The sequence below is a fragment of the Spea bombifrons genome, chromosome 9, assembly GCF_027358695.1.
Source record: "Spea bombifrons isolate aSpeBom1 chromosome 9, aSpeBom1.2.pri, whole genome shotgun sequence".
Lineage (NCBI taxonomy): Eukaryota > Metazoa > Chordata > Amphibia > Anura > Pelobatidae > Spea > Spea bombifrons.
Window position 1 is genome coordinate 33,308,532 of NC_071095.1, and position 19,104 is coordinate 33,327,635.

The following is a 19,104-nucleotide window of genomic DNA, read 5'->3' on the forward strand; positions in this document are numbered from 1 at the left end:
GTTTGGTAAATAAAAAAAATTTAAACAAGGCTTTTTTTCTCATAGTTTTTATTAAATATGAAAAATAGTTAACATATGAATTAATATTTACTAATAACTTTGTATTAAAACCTAGTTTGAGAAACACCGTGTTTGGGTTCTTGTAGCTTTTATTATTATGTCAGTAAAATAAGAAGGTGAATAGAGAGAGGCCATTGCAATAAAGAGATGAAAGTGTAAATTGTACGTTTTTTATTACATTATTTTAAATTTAAAAAAATTGCATTTTTTTATCCGATTAATCGATTAATCGAAAAAATAATCGGCCAACTAATCGATTATTAAAATAATCGTTAGTTGCAGCCCTAAAACAAACACACATAAGTTTATTTGCGTACAAGTCAGAAGGAAGGAATACCACTCCTAAATACATCATAATTGGTTAGAGTATTGCCTTGATGATTAAAATCCTCCCTTCCATTGTCAGCTTTCAGGTTTGCCATAATTCTATTTTGCTGTTTAATTTTCCAAAAAAAAAAAAAAAAAAAATCCCATGATCTCTCGCCATTATTTGCATAATCAAAAACCGGTCCCAGAATTGTATGTCACCTTGGGTCTAGATAGCAGGTGTCTGACTACCATCCCAATAGTCCCATTTGTGAAGATTTCTAATAGCTCTTTTCAAGGAGTCTGGGGTTGTGCAATATACGTCATCCACGTAACCCAGGGCCTTCACCTGTACCCCTGCCTATCATTTTGTAGAAGGGCTAAAAGGGGTTCAATGGCACAGACAAAAGAAGGGAGGGAGGGAGGCTTAAAAAGACATTGATTAAAATTTCGCCAAAAAGCCAACTTATATAAAACATTATAAGGCTGAATAAAATCATCTGGGAATGCCATTTTCTTTAAAACTATAGATATTCAGGGGATACACCATCAAAAGCTTTTTTAAATCAAGACATAAAATGGCCAGTTTCTGTTTACGGCCGCTCTGATGCCAGATTAGATCACGTATCACATTGAGGTGTTCCCAGATAGCACGTCCTGGGATAACACAGATCTGATCTGGTAATGATGTCTCTTCTCCAGGAAGAGGGTAACTCTTGTGTATTAAAAGTTTCTGTACAAATATTAAAAAGATCATCCTTTAAAAGTTCCCCAAAACATGGATAAAATGAAATAGGGATTCCATTTGCTTCTGGGGACTTACCAGCAGAAAAGCTTTTAATTGCATAATGCAATTCAGTTTACAACAGTTTACTGCTTAAACCCACTTGATCATCAGATCCTAAAATATTAGTTAAGGCCCCCATGGTATTTTTTAAAAATTAAAAATCTATACATTTCTCATTAAAAAGGTTTTGGTAAAGCTCTTGTGACACTTTTAAAAGGCAATGGAGGAATGGCCTTCCATTTCTAAAAGACTAAAAGTCCCTCTTTTGAGATATTTGTTTAAAAAAGAAGTGAGTGCACTTCTTCTCTTGCTTTAAGTGCTTTACCCGGGCATTAAAATTATTTTGTTTGCCTGTAAAATCTAAAACATTTTTAATCTCCTTCTTTAAATTAAAAATCAGTTTGTCAGTATTGCTTACACCAGCCTGTTTCAACTTAAAAAGTTTGCAAACACACATTAAGATCTTTAAAAACTCATTTGCTCTCTTTTTTTCTTCCTCTTCTGTCTCCCACAGGAATGTGACTCTCATGGCTGGTAGAAAGACCACTGGGGATGGATACATTGGAGCCGAAACAGCCTGTTCCTTTGTCTGATTGCTTGGCATTACTGATCCCACTGCAACCAGCACAGGAGGATCATCCAGTGGCGTCATCACCATCACAGGCTTCTTCGGGTCAGCTATACAGCAGGGCTTATTTGGACCTGGATCTAATTTCCCAGGCCGTTCAGCAGCCATATCTGCCCAGGACCGCCGAGGCATGCTGGGACAGTCCTTATATACATGGTCTGGCTTGCCACATCCATTGCACAACTTGGACTTATCACAGCTAGCGGTGAGGTGGCCCCGTTCTCCACAGTTCATGCATAGGGGCCTAGGGTCGGCTGTGAATGTGCCCATAGCCCCACACATCCTGCAGGAATGACATCACTGTATCCTCTGTTGCTACCGATGGAGAAACTCTGGGGGGATCCACTATTCCACCGACCCTTTCCTTGTGCTCTTTTTACTGCACAAGGAACCTTCTCTTACCACTCCAAATTGCTACAATAGCAATACAGCCAGGCTATGATAGCTTATATATACACTGCTCAAAATAATAAGGGTAGCACAAAGATTACACATCCTAGATCTGAATGAATGAACTAATCGTATGACATACTTCCGTCTTTACATAGTTGAATGTGCTGACAACAAAATCACACAAAAATTCTCAATGGAAATCAAATTTATCAACCCATGGAGGTCTGGATATGAAGTCACACTCAAAATCAAAATGGAAAACCATACTACAGGCTGATCCAACGTTAATGTAATGTCCTTAAAACAAGTCACAATGAGGCTCAGTAGTGTGTGTGTGGCCTCCACGTGCCCATATGACCTCCCTACAACGCCTGGGCATGCTCCTGATGAGGTTGCGGATGGTCTCCTGAGGGATGTCCTCCCAGACCTGGACTAAAGCATCCACCAACTCCTGGACAGTCTGTGGTACAACGTCTGATGTCCCAGATGTGCTCAATCGGATTCAGGTCTGGGGAACGGGCGGGCCAGTCCATAGCATCAATGCCTACCTCTTGCAGGAACTGCTGACACACCCCAGCCACATGAGGTCTAGCATTAGGAGGAACCCAGGGCCAACCGCACCAGCATATGGTCTCACAAGGGGTCTGAGGATCTCATCTCGGTACCTAATGGCAGTCAGGCTACCTCTGGCAAGCACATGGAGGGCGGCGCGGCCCCCCAAAGTAATGCCACCCCACATCATTACTGACCCACCGCCAAACCGGTCATGCTGGAGGATGTTGCAGGCAGCAGTAAGTTCTCCACAGCGTCTCCAGACTGTCATGTCTGTCACATGTGCTCAGTGTGAACCTTCTTTCACCTGTGAAGAGCACAGGGCGCCAGTGGCGAATATGCCAATCATGGTGTTCTCTGGCAAATGCCAAACGTCCTGCACGGTGTTGGGCTGTAAGCACAACCCCCACCTGTGGACGTCGGGCCCTCATACCACCCTCATGGAGTCTGTTTCTGACCGTTTGAGTGGACACATGCACATTTGTGGCCTGCTGGAGGTCATTTTGCAGGGCTCTGGCAGTGCTCCTCCTGCTCGTCCTTGCACAAAGACGGAGGTAGCGGTCCTGCTGCTGGGTTGTTGCCCTCCTACAGCCTCCTCCATGTCACCTGATGTACTGGCCTGTCTCCTGGTAGCGCCTCCATGCTCTGGACACTACGCTGACAGACACAGCAAATCTTCTTGCCACAGCTCGCATTGATGTGCCATCCTGGATGAGCTGCACTACCTGAGCCGCTTGTGTGGGTTGTAGACGCCGTCTCACGCTACCACTAGAGTGAAAGCACCGCCAGCATTCAAAAGTGACCAAAACATCAGCCAGGAAGCACAGGAACTGAGACGTGGTCTGTGGTCACCACCTGCAGAACCACTCCTTTATTGGGGGTGTCTTGCTAATTGCCTATAATTTCCACCTGTTGTCTGTTCCATTTGCACAACAGCATGTGAAATTGATTGTCCATCAGTGTTGCTTCCTGAGTGGACAGTGTGATTTCACAGATGTGTGATTGACTTCGAGTTACATTGTGTTGTTTAAGTGTTCCCTTTATTATTTTGAACAGTGTATATCAGACATATATATATAGCCAGACATCTATATCAGACATCGGTTAGCACAGCGGAAGTTGTCTGCGCGCATTGCGCAACGTTCGACGGCTACCTGGATCTTCCTCTCTGGCAGCCTGTGGGCGTCTGTGCAATGCGCGCAGACATCCTCCGCTACTGCCGGCACTTCCGCTGGGGCTTCTATGATGGAGCACCGGCGTCACATGACCTTCCAGTGTTCAGTCATAGAAGCTCCAGCGAAAGTGCCAGCCACCAGCAGAGGTTGTCTACGCACATCGCGCAGACTTTCACCAGCTGCCCCTACTAGACACCACGGAGTCTGGAGCACGGGAGGTAAGTCTGGGGGGACATATTTGGGGGTATAAGGCATATCGGGGGGCAGAGTGGCATATAGGGGGTTATAAGGCATGTCAGGGGGGCAGAGGGGCATATCTGGGTCTATAAGGCATATCTGGGGGCAGAGTGGCATATTGGGGGTTATAAGGCATATCAGGGGGGCACTGTGGCATATAAGGGGTATAAGGCATATTCGGGGGCAGAGTGGCATATCTGGGGTATAAGGCATATCAGAGGTCACTGGCATATGGGGGATATAAGGCATATCTGGGGGGACAGAGTGGCATATCAGAGGGCACAGTGGCATTTAGGGCATATAAGGAATATCTGGGGGTACAAGGCATACAGGGCGTTTAAGGCATATCTGGGAGGCAGTGTGGCAAACCTGGGCTCAAATGCGCATAACTGCAGATTGGGCAGATTGGGAAATAAAAACAAGAAATGCATTTTTCTCAAAAAGTTTTTCATTCTGCTGTTTGTTTTTAACATCCTGTTTGTTTATTAAATTAATTTAAATGAAAAATTTACATTAGTTGGCCGATTATTTTTCGATTAATCGGATAAAAAAATAAATGTAAATTTTTCATTTATTTAAAATAATTTAATAAACAAAAGAATGTTAAAAACAAACAGCAGAGTAAAAAAACTTTGATAAAAATTAATTTCTTGCTTTTATTCCCCAACCTGCCCCCCTGTTATGCACATTTTATCTCATGCTTGCCACACTGTGTCCCACATATGCCACATACCCCCAGATATGCCACTCTGCCCTCCCCACATATGCCTTATAACCCAGTATGCCTTATACCCCCTGATATGCCACTCTGCCCCCCCAACATATGCCTTATATACCCTATATGCCTTATGCCTCCTGATATGCCTTATACCCCAGTATGCCTTATACCTCCCAGATATGCCACAGTGCCCTCATAGACTCACAGACTTGTTTGTAGCAAACTGGCACAATATTTTTTTTAAATAAATACAGGATTTCTCTTTACTGCCCTCAGGACTTAGATTCCCCTGAGTTTGCCTCCCTTTGCCTCTAACTGCACTTTACGTTAACTTTATTAAATTAACCCTCAAGACCCCATCAACCATAACTGCCCCTAAATTAACCCTAAAGACCCCATCAATCATAACTGCCCCTAAGTTAACCCTAAACACCCCATTAACCATAACTGCCCCTAAATCAACCCCCACTTCCCCTAACTTTCAGCAGCCCAAATATTAATTTTATACTCAGTTAGAGCTGCTATAAGGAAATGGGCGGGGCCAATCGGCAGAGTGACTGCAGGGAGGGACTGTACGTAGTAACTGCTGTCACACTGAATGAAACGGATTATAAAACGAGGGGTATTTTTCAGAGCTCTGAAAAACCCTCATTTTATAATCGATAAAAATCAATTCAACTAATTGATAATGAAATTTGTTGGCAACAATTTTCATTATCGATTAGTTGTTGCAGCCCTAAACACAACATCTACCCAGTATAACCCTCCTGCCCCCGTTTGCAACTCCCAAACCTGTTGAACCATAAGCATAAAAATTATACGAATAATGTAAACCTCATAGTATGTTCCCTGTAAGTGCTGGAAAGTATGGAAAATCTGTATAAATTAGGTATTTCTGAAATCAGGACACATAAATTGATAAACTTGGAGGGGATTTTCCATCACTTTACCTAATTTTGTGAGGATTCAGAGGGAAAATGCATAAAAATTTTCGCTAGTTTTTACTAAATGTCTCATTCTAAATGTTCAGCTAATCATCTAACTATGGTATCAAAAGAAAGCTCTATCTCTCCTTGAAAAAACAATATATAGTTTAGGGCTGAAACAACTAATCGATAAAATCGATAATAATCGATAATTATCGATTAATCGGATCGATTTTTATCGATTATAAAAAGAGGTTTTTTTCAGAGCAAATGCTCCCCCCTCCCATCTGCCTCCTCCCCCCTCCCATACATCACTCTGCCTCTCTACCCGGCACCGTTACTGACAGGCACTTTCCCTGCAGCTTCATAGAAGCCTCAGTGTAAGTGAAGGTGAGTAACGGAGGCTGTCTGTGCGATGCAGACCCCCACCGGCTGACAGAGAATCATCCTCTCTGACAGCCGGTGAGGGTCTGCATCGCACAGACAGCCTCCGTTACTGCCTTTCACTTACACTGTGGCTTCTTTGAAGCTGCAGTGAAAGTGCCTTCAGTAACGGAGCCGGGTAGAGAGGCAGAGCGGTGTATGGGAGGGGGGAGGAGTCAGAGGGGTGTATGGGAGCCACCCTCCAATACACCACTCTGGCTCCTCCCCCTCTGATAAGCCACTCTGCCTCTCTACCCGGCTCCCTGGTGTCTTGTCAGAAACGGAGGTTCACAGGAGGCAGAGTGGGGTATGGGAGGGGGGAGGAGGCAAAGTGATGTATGGGAGGGGGAGGAGCCAAAGTGATGTATGGGAGGGGGAGGAGGCAGAGTGGAGTATGGGAGGAGCCAGAGTGGAGTATGGGAGGGGGAGGAGCCAGAGTGGTGTATGGGAGGAGGCAGAGTGGAGTATGGGAGGGGGAGGAGCCAAAGTGATGTATGGGAGGGGAGGAGGCAGAGTGGTATATGGGAGGGGGAGGAGGCAAAGTGATGTATGGGCGGGGGAGGAGGCAGAGTGGTGTATGGGAGGGGGGAGGAGGCAGAGTGAAGTATGAGAGGGGGAGGAGCCAGAGTGGTGTATGGGAGGGGGAGGAGCCAGAGTGGTGTATGGGAGGGGAGGAGCCAGAGTGGTGTATGGGAGGGGGAGGAGCCAGAGTGGTGTATGGGTGAGTTATAGTGGTGTATGGGGGGTATTATGAATTTTTAGGGCATATAGGGGGTATAAGGCATATGGATATTAGGCATATCAGGGGGGCATAAACATATCTGGGGGTAAAAGGTATATCAGGGGGTTCAGTGGCATATAGGGGGTATAAGACACATCGATATTAGGCATATCAGGGGGGCATAAAACAAATCTGGTGGTAAAAGGTATATCAGGGGGCTCAGTTGCATATCACTGGCATATAAGGAGTATAAGGCATATCAGGGGCACAGTGGCATATCAGGGGGCACAGTGGAATCTGGCATATAAGAGGTATAAGGCATATATGGGGCAGAGTGGCAAGCTGGGGGTCAGATGTGCATAACTGGGGACAGTTTGGTAAATAAAAAAATTTAAACAAGGCTTTTTTCTCAGTTTTTATTAAATATGAAAAATAGTTAACATATGAATTAATATTTACTAATAACTTTGTATTAAAACCTAGTTTGAGAAACACCGTGTTTGGGTTCTTGTAGCTTTTATTATTATGTCAGTAAAATAAGAAGGTGAATAGAGAGAGGCCATTGCAATAAAGAGATGAAAGTGTAAATTGTACGTTTTTTATTGCAATTGTCCTTCAATTTAAAATAATGTATTTTTTTATCCGATTAATCAACAAAATAATCGGCCAACTAATCGATTATTAAAATAATCGTTAGTTGCAGCCCTAATATAGTTTACATGGGTACACTATTCAAAGGAAAAGAGAATAATCAATGAACCGACATAGCGCAAAAATTGTTAAATTACTCCGGGACTCGAGGTACCAAAAACCCCTGGGATTGATGGGGTTAAGGGATAATATTAAGGAATTCATTGGAAAGAACAGTGTTATTAGTAAAAAATCTGCATGGTTTTATGAAACATAGGTCATGTCAAACCAATTTGATTGCATTCTACAAAGAACTAAGTAGAAGTGTAGATCAGGGTGTTGCAGTGGATGTAATCTACTTGGATTTTGCCAAGGCGTTTGACACGATTCCACACAATAGGTTAGTATTCAAACTGAGAGAAATTGGTCTAGATGCAAATTCTTGTTCTTGGGCTGAACACTGGCTTAGTGACAGAGTACAGAGAGTTGTTGTAAATGGTAAATCTTCAAGCTGGACAAAAGTGGTAAGTGATGTTCTTCAGGGTTCCGTTCTGGGACCAATTTTATTCAACATATTTATAAATGACCTTGCAATGGGTGTTGAAAGTCATGTTTCCATGTTTACAGATGGCACTAAACTCTATAAAGTAATACAATGTGAGCAGGATATTACTTTGCTGCATGATGATTTAGATACACTGGAGGTCTGGGCACACAAATGGCAGATGAAATTTAATGTAGATAAACCCAAAGTTATGCACTTGGGGGTAAGGAATGCACAAACAATTTACACCCTAAATGGTAGTGAATTAAGGATAACAACAAATGAGAAGGATTTGGGCATTGGTACAGACAACAAACTAGGAAACATTGTGCAATGTCAGCAGTTGCTAATGGCAGTAAGGTATTGTCATGTATAAAAAGGGGCATCAAATCACGGGATAAAAATATAATGTTGCCCCTTTATAAATCAATGGTAAGACCACACCTTGAATATGCTTTACAATTTTGGGCACCTAGTCTAAAGAAGGATATTATAGCACTGGAAAAGGTGCAGACGTAGGCTACAAAATTAATAAAAGGAATTGAACACTTTAGTTATGAAGAAAGGTTAATTAATTTAAATTGGTTTAGTTTAGAAAAAGGGGGCTAATACAAACCATTGTGTGGCAACAGTACTCAAACAGTACTATGCATAGGACAGGTGGTCACGCATTTAGACTGGAAGAAAGGAGATTTAGTCTGAGGCAAAGGAAAGTGTTTTCTACAGTAAGGACAATAAGGATTTGGAATTCTCTGCCTGCAGAGGTCGTTTCATCAGTGTCTGTACAGACATTTAAACAACAATTGGATGAATACTTGCAAAAACATAATATTCAGGGATGTAATTTTTAAATTATGGAGAAACAGCTTCTTGATCCAAGAAGAGATATGACTCTCCCTATATGCCACTCTGCCTCATTATATGCCTTTTAACCCCCTAAATGCCAGAGTTGCATATAGGGGTATAACGCAATTCTGGAGGCAGAGTGGCACATAGGGGGTCAAAAGGCATATCATGGGGCACAGTGGCATATAGGGGGTATAAGGCATTTCTGGGGCAAGCCAGGGGGCAGATGTGCATTACTGGGGGGGCAGGTTAAAAAAAAAAAAGGAAATAAAAACAAAATATTTTTCTCAATCATAGCTTTTATTAAAAAAAAAAAATTCACATAGTTTACATGAATTAACATTTACTGGTAAAACTTTTTTCCTATAGGGTCGTCTTATATTCAGACTTTTTCTGTTTTACATAAATGAATATTTAGATTTTGGGGGGTCGTCTTATAATCGAGCAAATACGGTACTTTACAGTGTTTAGTGTCACCTGCAAACACGGAAACATGACTTTCAACGCCTATTGCAAGGTCACTTATAAATATGTTAAATAAAATTGATCCCAGAACAGAAACCTGAAGAACACCACTTACCATTTTTGTCCAGCTTGAAGACTTACCATTTATGACAACTCTCTGTACTCTATCACTAAGCCAGTGTTCAACCCAAGAACAAGAATTTACATCTAGACCAATTTCTTTCAGTTTGAATACTAACCTATTGTGTGGAACCGTGTCAAATGCCTTGGCAAAATCCAAGTAGATTTCTACTTCTTCGTAGAATGCAATCAAATTAGTTTGACATGACCTATGTTTCATAAAACAAGCTGATTTTTGCTAACACTTCAGACTCCCTGGTGTCTAGTGGGGGCAGCTGGTGAACGTCTGCGCGTTCACCGGCTGCCAGAGAGTCCCCTGCAGAGCTGCAGAAAGTCGTGTCACTGCAGCGCTCATCATAGAAGCCCTAGCGGACCCTGAGGTATGATTATAAGACGATCTTGATTATAAAACAATCTTGAATATAAGACGAGGGGTATTTTTCGGAGCAATTTATATTCAAGCAAATATGGTAGATGCACCGAATGTTTTTGGTTTTCTGTCAAATTCTATGTTTCTAAATTGTACTCTGCCCATTTCTTTTTCTGATTACAAATCTGAAAATTTGTAAACCACTGTTTTCTTGTTTTACAAATTAATCACAAATATATGATTTACTGTATGCCCTGTAAGAAATATCTCTTCAAAACTGCTGACACAATTTAAAAAAATCCTTTGGGTGTGGGGCAATTCTTTTCAATGTCCACCCCAAATCAGTCCAAGTATAAACAGACATGTGTGGTTGCATCATAACTGGGATACTGAAAAGGTACCTGAACACAGGGTGGTATTATTAAAATGTGTTTACTGTCTTTCATCCTCATGAGCAGTGAAACAGATAACTCAGTTTTATCATAATAGTAGATAGTTACTGTGACGGAACCCTCCATCACTGGGACCACTGGAGAGGCCTGACTGCCAACCTCCTCCCTATTGACTATGGGCCCTGGGTTTGTAAAGACTTCTGTAGCTATCCCAGCAGTATATCATCCCATCACTGGCTGAGGGGATTATCTCCAGCAGACAGCCAGGATCTGCAAGCAGGGAGTAACCACCATTGTTTTAATTTAATATCAGACCCCTTCACCCCATGGCGCATTATTATGTTGTCCCCTTCCCCCCCCAGTTCCACTACTACAGACATTTACCCTGGCCATCCCTGGAACTGGTTTTGGCCAGAAATAGATAGTGGAGGTTGGGACCCTATTGTGTTGTAAATCCCGTTACTGACCCTGTTGTCTCTGGGAGGCAGATTAAGGGGGAGCAGTTTGTATCCCAATATCTTGTTTTATGTTAATGTGTGTTTTCCAGCCCTGTGTGTGAGAAATAAATCAGTCTTCCTTTGGTTTTACCTTACACTGAGTCTCGGCTAGTGACTGGGGAACAGGGGGAAAGTGTGTTGTCCCAGGCTAAGGGAGCATAAATCAGCGGAGGTAGTCAGTCGGACTAGCCAGCTCCGTGACAATTACTGTGTACATTGAAAGACTTTTATGGCCCCAGTGATCTGTGTTAGCACAAAGGAGCACCTGTGATGTCACAGGTGACCAGTAGGGTTCCTATGATTGCTGTTTGCAGCCCTATGGCAGCTTTCCCCTCACATAGCCCTAATTCTCTGTTGTCCCTTACTCACAGCATGTGCACTATGATTGGACCTTACTTTTAAGCCCCACCAAGCATGACTGACAGCTCCCAGTGTGACAGGGCTATTACATATATGAGATGCATCTTATTTCAAACTTACCTCAGCATGTCCTCCAGGATTAAGAGTTTTATTACAGCGTTCACACTTCAGACAAAATTTATGCCAATCCTTTCCTAATGAGGTCACTTTCTCAGCTGTAGATGGGGGAAAAAAAGTTTAATGCATCAGACTGCTGCCTTCCTAATGACATATTAATTATCTGCACAGAAGTTACTAACACAAATGACATCCTGACTGATGAAAATATAGAGACATTACACTATATGATCAAAGGTATGTGGCACGTGACCGTGACACCTATGGCATTATCATGGAACACCCCTTCTTTGCTGCTCTAACAGCCTCCACCCATCTGGGAAGGTTTTGTATAATGCATTTAATTAGTCAAGTGATCTTTAAAGACTGCTAGAGGCTCCCTTACTACTTATTTCAGATTCAAGAGCAGTGTGAAAAATTCTCTAAACTCCAAATAGCCTTTCCTGCAAATCATTTTTTCAACTTAAAAATACTGTAGATACGGTAAATGAGACTAGAGCAAATACAGGAAAACTAATGATTCTGTCCCTAAATAATTTTGTACTTTATGCATATATGGTATTACCATAATTTATAGAGATGGCCGAACTGTTTCTGAACTAATGCCCTATTGAAATGCATTTGAAATTATTTTTCAATGTGGAGCTGTTTTCAAATATTCAAAAGAAATGGGGAAGTAGTGATCATAATATGGTGCAGTTTGAAATTAATAGTAAAAGACAAACCGCTGTAACTGTTACTAAGACACTTAACTTTAACAAGGCAAATTTTAATAAGTTAAGGACATGCTTGCAGAAAATTAAGTGGGATGACCTCTTTGTCCGAAAAGATACAGAAGACAAGTGGAGTATATTTAAACTCACACTTAAATAGATTTCTAAACATGTACCATTAGTTAGTAAATCCACAAGAAAGAAACTAAAACCAATGTGGATAAATAAAAGTATGAGTCAGGTAATGCGAAAAAAGAAGTTGGCATTTAAACTGTAAGTCAGAGGGCTCAGTGGCATCATATGTCAAGTACAAAGAGGCCAACAGAGCTTGCCAAAGGGCTATTAGACTGACTTCATTTAACTCCTTAATGACTTACCCGTAGTATACTTTAGGCTCTTAACATTTTTCAGTGTTGCTGTTATTTTCTATTCTCATTTTGTGCACCCACACACGTTATATATTGTTTTTTTTGCAGGAAAAGCAGGGCTTTCTTTAGGTACCTTTATTTTTATCATATCTAATTTAGGGGGGTTTTTCTCACTTTTATTTGAAAAATATTTTTCTCATCTGCAAAAACTAGTGAAAGAATCTGCTAAATAGATTCTACTATTTGGCCTGGGTTTAGAAAAACCCAATGTTTTTGTGGGTTTTTTTTTATTTTTTTCTGCAAGTTATTAGGCAATAATTACAAGTAGCGTTTTGCTATTTCAAAACCATTTTGTTCCAAATCTGGTTATACTGCCTCATATGGTATTTGGGACTTTGAAGCCAGCCAATGCAATTTACCCCATCATACCATATATTTTTGAAAACTAGACTAACTAGACTAATGCTGGTATTTTAACCCTTTCCATGAACTAATTCTATCATCAGCCTCTGTCAAACTTTCTGGTAGTAATTTCTTTTTGTATTTTTTTTCCATGCACATTGTACTTCAGGTGTGAATTTACCGCCCCTGGTATATGTCACTGTCAGACACCCCAATATGTGTTCATCTCCTGAGCACAGTGATACCCCACATTCATGTGTTTGTTGGGTTGTTCAGCGACTAAAAGGCCACATTTGGGAGGTGTGCCCACATTTCCTATTTGGGATATCTTGGAACCCGGACTGTCACGGAAGCCTCTGTGCCATGGGCTCCTGGAGGGGACTGAGTGCCAGTCAGGAAGAACCTGTCCTACCTCCCCAGCGGCAGATCCCAATTGAGGGATCTGAGGATATTGTCCTCCCTCCCCAGCGGCTGACAGGTGGCCTGGAAGACGGCGCAGCCGGCCCATCTCCCCAGCGGCAACAGCACCAGGGAGAGGGTGCAGGTGGCATCACTCCTCAGCGGCTGGGTCAGTGCATATGAGATGGCGAAGCCGGCAAGTCTCCCCAGTGGCAGCTCACAAGTCCGGGAGCGGAAGAACCTGTCCTTCCTCCCCAGTGGCAACAGGAGCACCAGGGAGGGGACACAGGCACGTCACTCCTCAGCAGCTGAGCAAGTGCCTGAGAACATGTGCAACCAGCTCATCCCTCCGGCAGGATCACCAGGGAGGGGATGCAGGTGGCATTACTCCCCAGGGGCTGAGTACACTCCAGGGAGAAGGGGCAGTCGGCACTTCTCTCCAGCGGCTGGTATGTTCATCGGGAGAGGCAGAGTTTGGCCGGGTGAGCACTGCACTTGTAGGGGCAATTGGGCTAGGGGACCAGTTGGGACGGGATGGACTGACTAACTTTAGAGTCAACCCGTCTGGGGTCTCCTCCTGTGCAAAGGGGAGAAATGTCACGGAAGCCTCTGTGCCATGGGCTCCTGGAGAGGACTGAGTGTCAGCCTCCTTACTACAGACTATGGGCCCTGGTAAGGAGTGCCACATTATCCAAATCATAAGAGTCGCTAAAGACTGTGGAGCTCGGAAACAGATTTGGGGTTCCTGCATTTTGGGACTGTGACGGTTCCTAGAGTCACTCTACCCCTAAGTTAATGTTATGCTTTTGTGTGTTATTAATAAAAATGTATTTTATTATTTCCTAATTTCCTAACCATTTACACACAGCACACTAAAGTCTGGGAGATAATCTAATCAAGACAATGTGTACTCCTTATTTTAGTGGCATCTGTATCCTTTTGTATTGTTAATCCCTATACTGCCCCTGTTGTCTCTGAAAGGCAAATTAAAGGGGCGGTTTGTATCCCAGTATCTTCTTTTATGTTAATGTGTGTTTTGCTGGATATATCCAGCCGTCTGTGTCTAAAATAAATCAGTTCTCCTCTTGCTGTACCTAAAGACTAGTCTTGCCTGGTTATTTGGGTACTGGATAGCAATATCCTTTTTTGCTTGGGGATATTGCGGGGAATTATTGTCCTGATGGGAGAAGTCACTTTTGGCGGAGAGGGACAACCTGAGGTCCCTGGTCGGTCAGTCACACGGACCATATATCATCAAACCATATATTTTTTGGTTTGATGATATATTTTAACTGCTGGTATTTTAACTTCGTACAGTTTGCCGTAGTATTCACGTTTTGTTTTTTTTTTCCACACAACTTAACTTCAGGTATGAATTTACCGCTCTTGATATATGTCCCTGTCAAACAGCTCAATATGTGTTCAGAAACAGCAATAACCCCATGCATGGGTTTGTTGGGTTATATGGGAGGTAAAAGGCCACCTTTGTGAGGTGTGCATTTTTTGGCACTGGGACATCTGGTCAGTCTGTGCCCATGTCCCATATTTGGGATACCTTTGAAGCCGGCCAATTCGATTTGCCCTATAAAATATTTGTTTTTTAAAGACTAGGCACCCCATTGGCATTTAAAATGCCAATATTTTAACTCTTTACACGTGACAAGTTTTGTTTATATATATATATATATATATATATATATATATATATATATATATATATATCATATAAAATACACATAAAATCGTATTTGCTTGATTATAAGACAAGGTTTTTTTTTCAGAGCAAATGCAACCAATCTTGTGAGTGGCGTCATTGCCATTCCCTGATGGATTTGTGGTTGCTCTTCGGAGCAATCACAAGGCGATTGGGGTAGAGGGTTGTGTTACTGAAACCCCTTGATATGTTTAGGAGGCGTGCATACCCCCAGTCTTATCTAACTCCAATGCTAGCACAGGATCCATTGTGTAAATAGGCTGGTTGGGGAGATTAAAGAACTCCCTTGTTATTGGCCCATGGTGTGACAGGACACAGTGGGGCTTGATCAACCGAGAGGGCTTGACACATTTCACACCAAGTGTTTTATCAAAAGCTCTTTTGATAAAGCACTTAAGGTGTTAAATGCATATATTATACGTTATTACGTATTATACCTTTATTTGATTACTTCTGTCTTCATGGAGTGCCGGTGTTGCTTTTTCTAATTGTAGTTCTAATTATAGTATGTCTGGCAGAGCCTCATGGGAACTGAAGTTAACTGCAGATGCAGGTGTTAATTATGGATTACAACTCCCATGATGCCTATTCATGGTGGACATCTGGCTGGCTGAGCATAATGGGAATTGTGGTTCTCATGACTGTCAGACAAAAATGAAGCGTGTTTTCAGTGGCTATGTAAGCGCGACATTGTAAAGTGCAATTACTTGTTGGGAGGTATGTGTTAGCTTGTGTGTGCTTGTTACTTTATAATGTTTTTAAAGTATGTGTTATTGAACCCCGTATCAGCATGTAGCGTTACAACGTGTGTATGTTAACATGAATGTGTGTGTCAGTGTATGGTGTTAGAGGGTCAGGCGTAAGACTAGGAGAGGGGAAGAGAGGAAGGAAGTTTTTGTATGTGTAAGTTTATGGTGAATAATTGTGTGCATTTCAAGAAATTCTTAAATAATGGCTTTACGCAGAAACCATGAATTACATAAAAGGAAACTGTTCTAGAATGACAATAATTAACTACACTATTTATAGGTTATCTTACATTTTTTCCAGATTAACACATTGGGTGTAACCTTGGTCAGGAATATTAAGCTCTTTTGTTCATTGTCTGATGAATTTCCATAAAAGTGAGGAACAAATGAGAATATTTCCTGTAAACTCTATAAATAATCCAGCGGTTCAAGCTAATACAAAATGTATCCTGTCTTATTAGGGTGAGCTGTAGTTTGGGGTAGCCGTATTAGTCCAGTGTATAAAAATGCAAAAAAACAGAATGTTGCAGAATCTTGTAATACCTGTTTTATTGGACTAACAGTATTTAAAATAATAGACGAGCTTTCGGGAGTCCTCCCTTTATCAAGTCAAAAGCATTTCTGACCAAGCAAGTGAAAAACACAGTTTAAAACTGACCAGTACATGTTCTGATACAGGGTTAAAAAAACACGGTGGAGAATTTACAGACAAAAAACTAAGAGGGTCGTAAATAGTAAATAGTGGCATATTTTGGTAAATGAGAAAAATAAATTAGAAATAAAAAAAAAAAAAACAAGAAAATGACAAACATCATAAAAGCCAAAGATCAGGGGCATCATTTATATGGTACAAAGATACTAACAAAGCCTGCAGAAATTGTTTCTTCTATGCTATCTGGAATGTAAAATTTTATTAGTAAAGAAAGAGAGAGAGAGCATATATTTGAAATATTTGTTTCTTCTTTCACTAAGGAAGAAGCAAGGGCGGAGCCCCTGCTGGCTGATTTTACAGACCCGTTGGAACAAAAGTGGGATTGGTTGACACAGGAACAAGTGCTTAAGCAATTTAACACTGTTGAGGTAGACAAGTTTTACAGGTATACACAGAAGAGTATTTAAGTAGCTAAGCTTTATTTTGTCTTGCCATCTGAATCACCATCTGAACAACCAACAACCTTTACAGATCATCCAGACCCCATCCAAGCAGTCCTCTCCTATTGTTTCACTTCCACCATGAACCACTGACTAGATTGTAATCTCGCAAGAGCACAGCCCTCTTCTCCTTTTTTGTACCATTTTGTTATTGTGTGTGAATTATTTCACTGATTATAACAGCCCTATCTGCTGGAGCTATATAAATGTAATGTAAGTGTAATGTAATGTAGTTCACAAGAGGGTTAGTGGCTGCTCTCTCACGGATGTGAATATATGAAAGAAAGAGAAACACAATAGTGCAATATGTCTCAAAGCTTATTTTTTGTAAAATGAAGGCCGCAAGGGGCTACTCACATTTGGTGGGGGCTTCTTCAGTTAGCCCCAAAGTATGCGCTTGGGCGATATAATCCTCGCCTTAAAGATTTCTTTGGCAGCACTATGTAATATGAGTTTCTTCAATTAGCCCCAAGATGTGCATTTAGGTGGTATAATCCTTGCCTCGGAATTTCTTTAGCCTCAGCCTTTGGAGCAGTCTGGAGTATCCACAGTTCCTTTTTGGTGAGCAATGATAGAATTGCTCACTCCTCAGCGCATAGGTGGTAAAATCCCCACCAAGGATATAGTGGTGGCTGACAAGGTATTCTGTCTTATAAATTAAAAAAGGTCCAGGAGCAAGATAAAATAGGTTAATATAAAATACCGTATTTGCTCGATTATAAGACGAGGTTTTTTCAGCTCTGAAAAATTCTCCTCGTCTTCTAATCGGGGTCGTCTTCTAATCAGACCTCAAATAGAGGTCTGATTAGGAGACTAAGATCCAGACCCCCCGCACCGCTGCAGGGGACCTGGATCCTCCTGTCTCACCCCCCCCATCATACACACACTTACCGGTGCTTCCTGCTGTGTTGCCGGGGCAGCGGGTTGACGTCTACGCGACCCGCGTAGACAACGTCCGCTGCAGCCGGAAGGAGGTGTGGCTAGCAGCGGGGGTTGTCTGCGTCCGTCGCGTAGACCTTCCCCGACTGTCAGAGATCAGAGCTCCCCGCACCGGTGCGGGGAACTCTGATCTCTGACAGCCGGGGAAAGTATACGCGACGGACGCATACAAACCCCCGCTGCCAACTCCACCTCCTTCCGGCTGCAGCGGAAGGCGACGTCAACCCGCTGCCCCGGCTGGAAGCACCGGTAAGAGAGGGGTGAGAGGGGAGAGAGGGGTGAGAGAGAGAGAGAGAGTGTGTGTGTTAGTTAAATGGGGGTATAGGGTGTGTGTGTTAAATGGGGGCATAGGGCATTTCTGGAGTGGCGTTAAGGGGGCATTTAATAGAGCACTCTGCCTCCTGAAATGCCTTATACCTCCCTATATGGCACTCTGCCCCATAATATGCCTTTTAACCCCCTAAATGCCAGAGTGGCATATAGGGGTATAAGGCATTTCTGGAGGCAGAGTGCTCTATACAATGCCTTTTAACTCCCTTAATGCCACTCTGCCTCCTGAAATGCCTTATACCTCCCTATATGCCACTCTGCTCCATAATATGCATTTTAACCCCCTAAATGCCAGAATGAGATATAGGGGTATAAGGCATTTCTGGAGGCAGAGTGGCACATAGGGGGTCAAGAGGCATACCATGGGGCACAGGGGCATATAGAGGGTTAAAAGGCATATCATGGGCCACAGTGCCATATTGGAGTGGCAAGCCTGGGGGCAGATGTGCGTAAATGGGGGACAGGTTGGAAAATACAAGAAATAAAAACCAAAAAAATATTTTTCTCAATCATAGCTTTTATTAAAAAAAATAGTTTACATGAATTAACATTTACTGGTAAAACTTTTTTCCTTTAGGGTCGTCTTATATTCAGGCTTTTTCTTTTTTTCCTAAGTTAATATTCAGATTTTGGGGGGTCGTCTTATAATCAGGGTCGTCTTATAATCGAGCAAATACGGTAATACACAAATGTGTTTCGCCTAGCACAGGCTTCCTCAGAGTGTATAGAAAGGCTCCTGATACATTGAATGTTTTTATACAGTTTGAAATGTCTAAAATGGTGCCAAATGACATCATCAACAAGGGGTGTGGCTTATACATCACCAAAAAAAAATATATTTTTTTTTTAAATTAAAACAAGCATAATTGGAACATTACAAAAAGAGGTGCATGTCAAAATCTATATTTAACCCTTCAGGGGTTAGGGTTTTTAAACAATATATCCAACACAATTCAGTCTTTCCTAAAATCTTCACAATATCCCCTCCTCTCCAGGGTATGGATATTTTTTTATAGTAGAAAATTTTAGTAACTTTGGATCTTTATTGTGATTTAAGAAGTGTTTAGAGAC

At 42.0% G+C, this 19,104-nt stretch overlaps 1 protein-coding gene across 2 annotated transcripts in view; it reads right to left on the reverse strand.

The window, feature by feature from the left end:
• The window catches only part of LOC128504703 (cysteine-rich protein 2-like), an 85,981-nt gene that overhangs the window by 50,669 nt on the left and 16,208 nt on the right, over window positions 1–19,104 (reverse strand). For both annotated transcript variants that reach the window (XR_008355480.1, XM_053474878.1), the window contains exon 2: window positions 11,271–11,365. Coding sequence is in view for 1 of the 2 variants with exons in the window: in XM_053474878.1 (XP_053330853.1) it covers window positions 11,271–11,365 (95 nt within the window). In the remaining variant the exon portion in view is untranslated. The remainder of the gene's footprint in view (window positions 1–11,270; window positions 11,366–19,104) is intronic.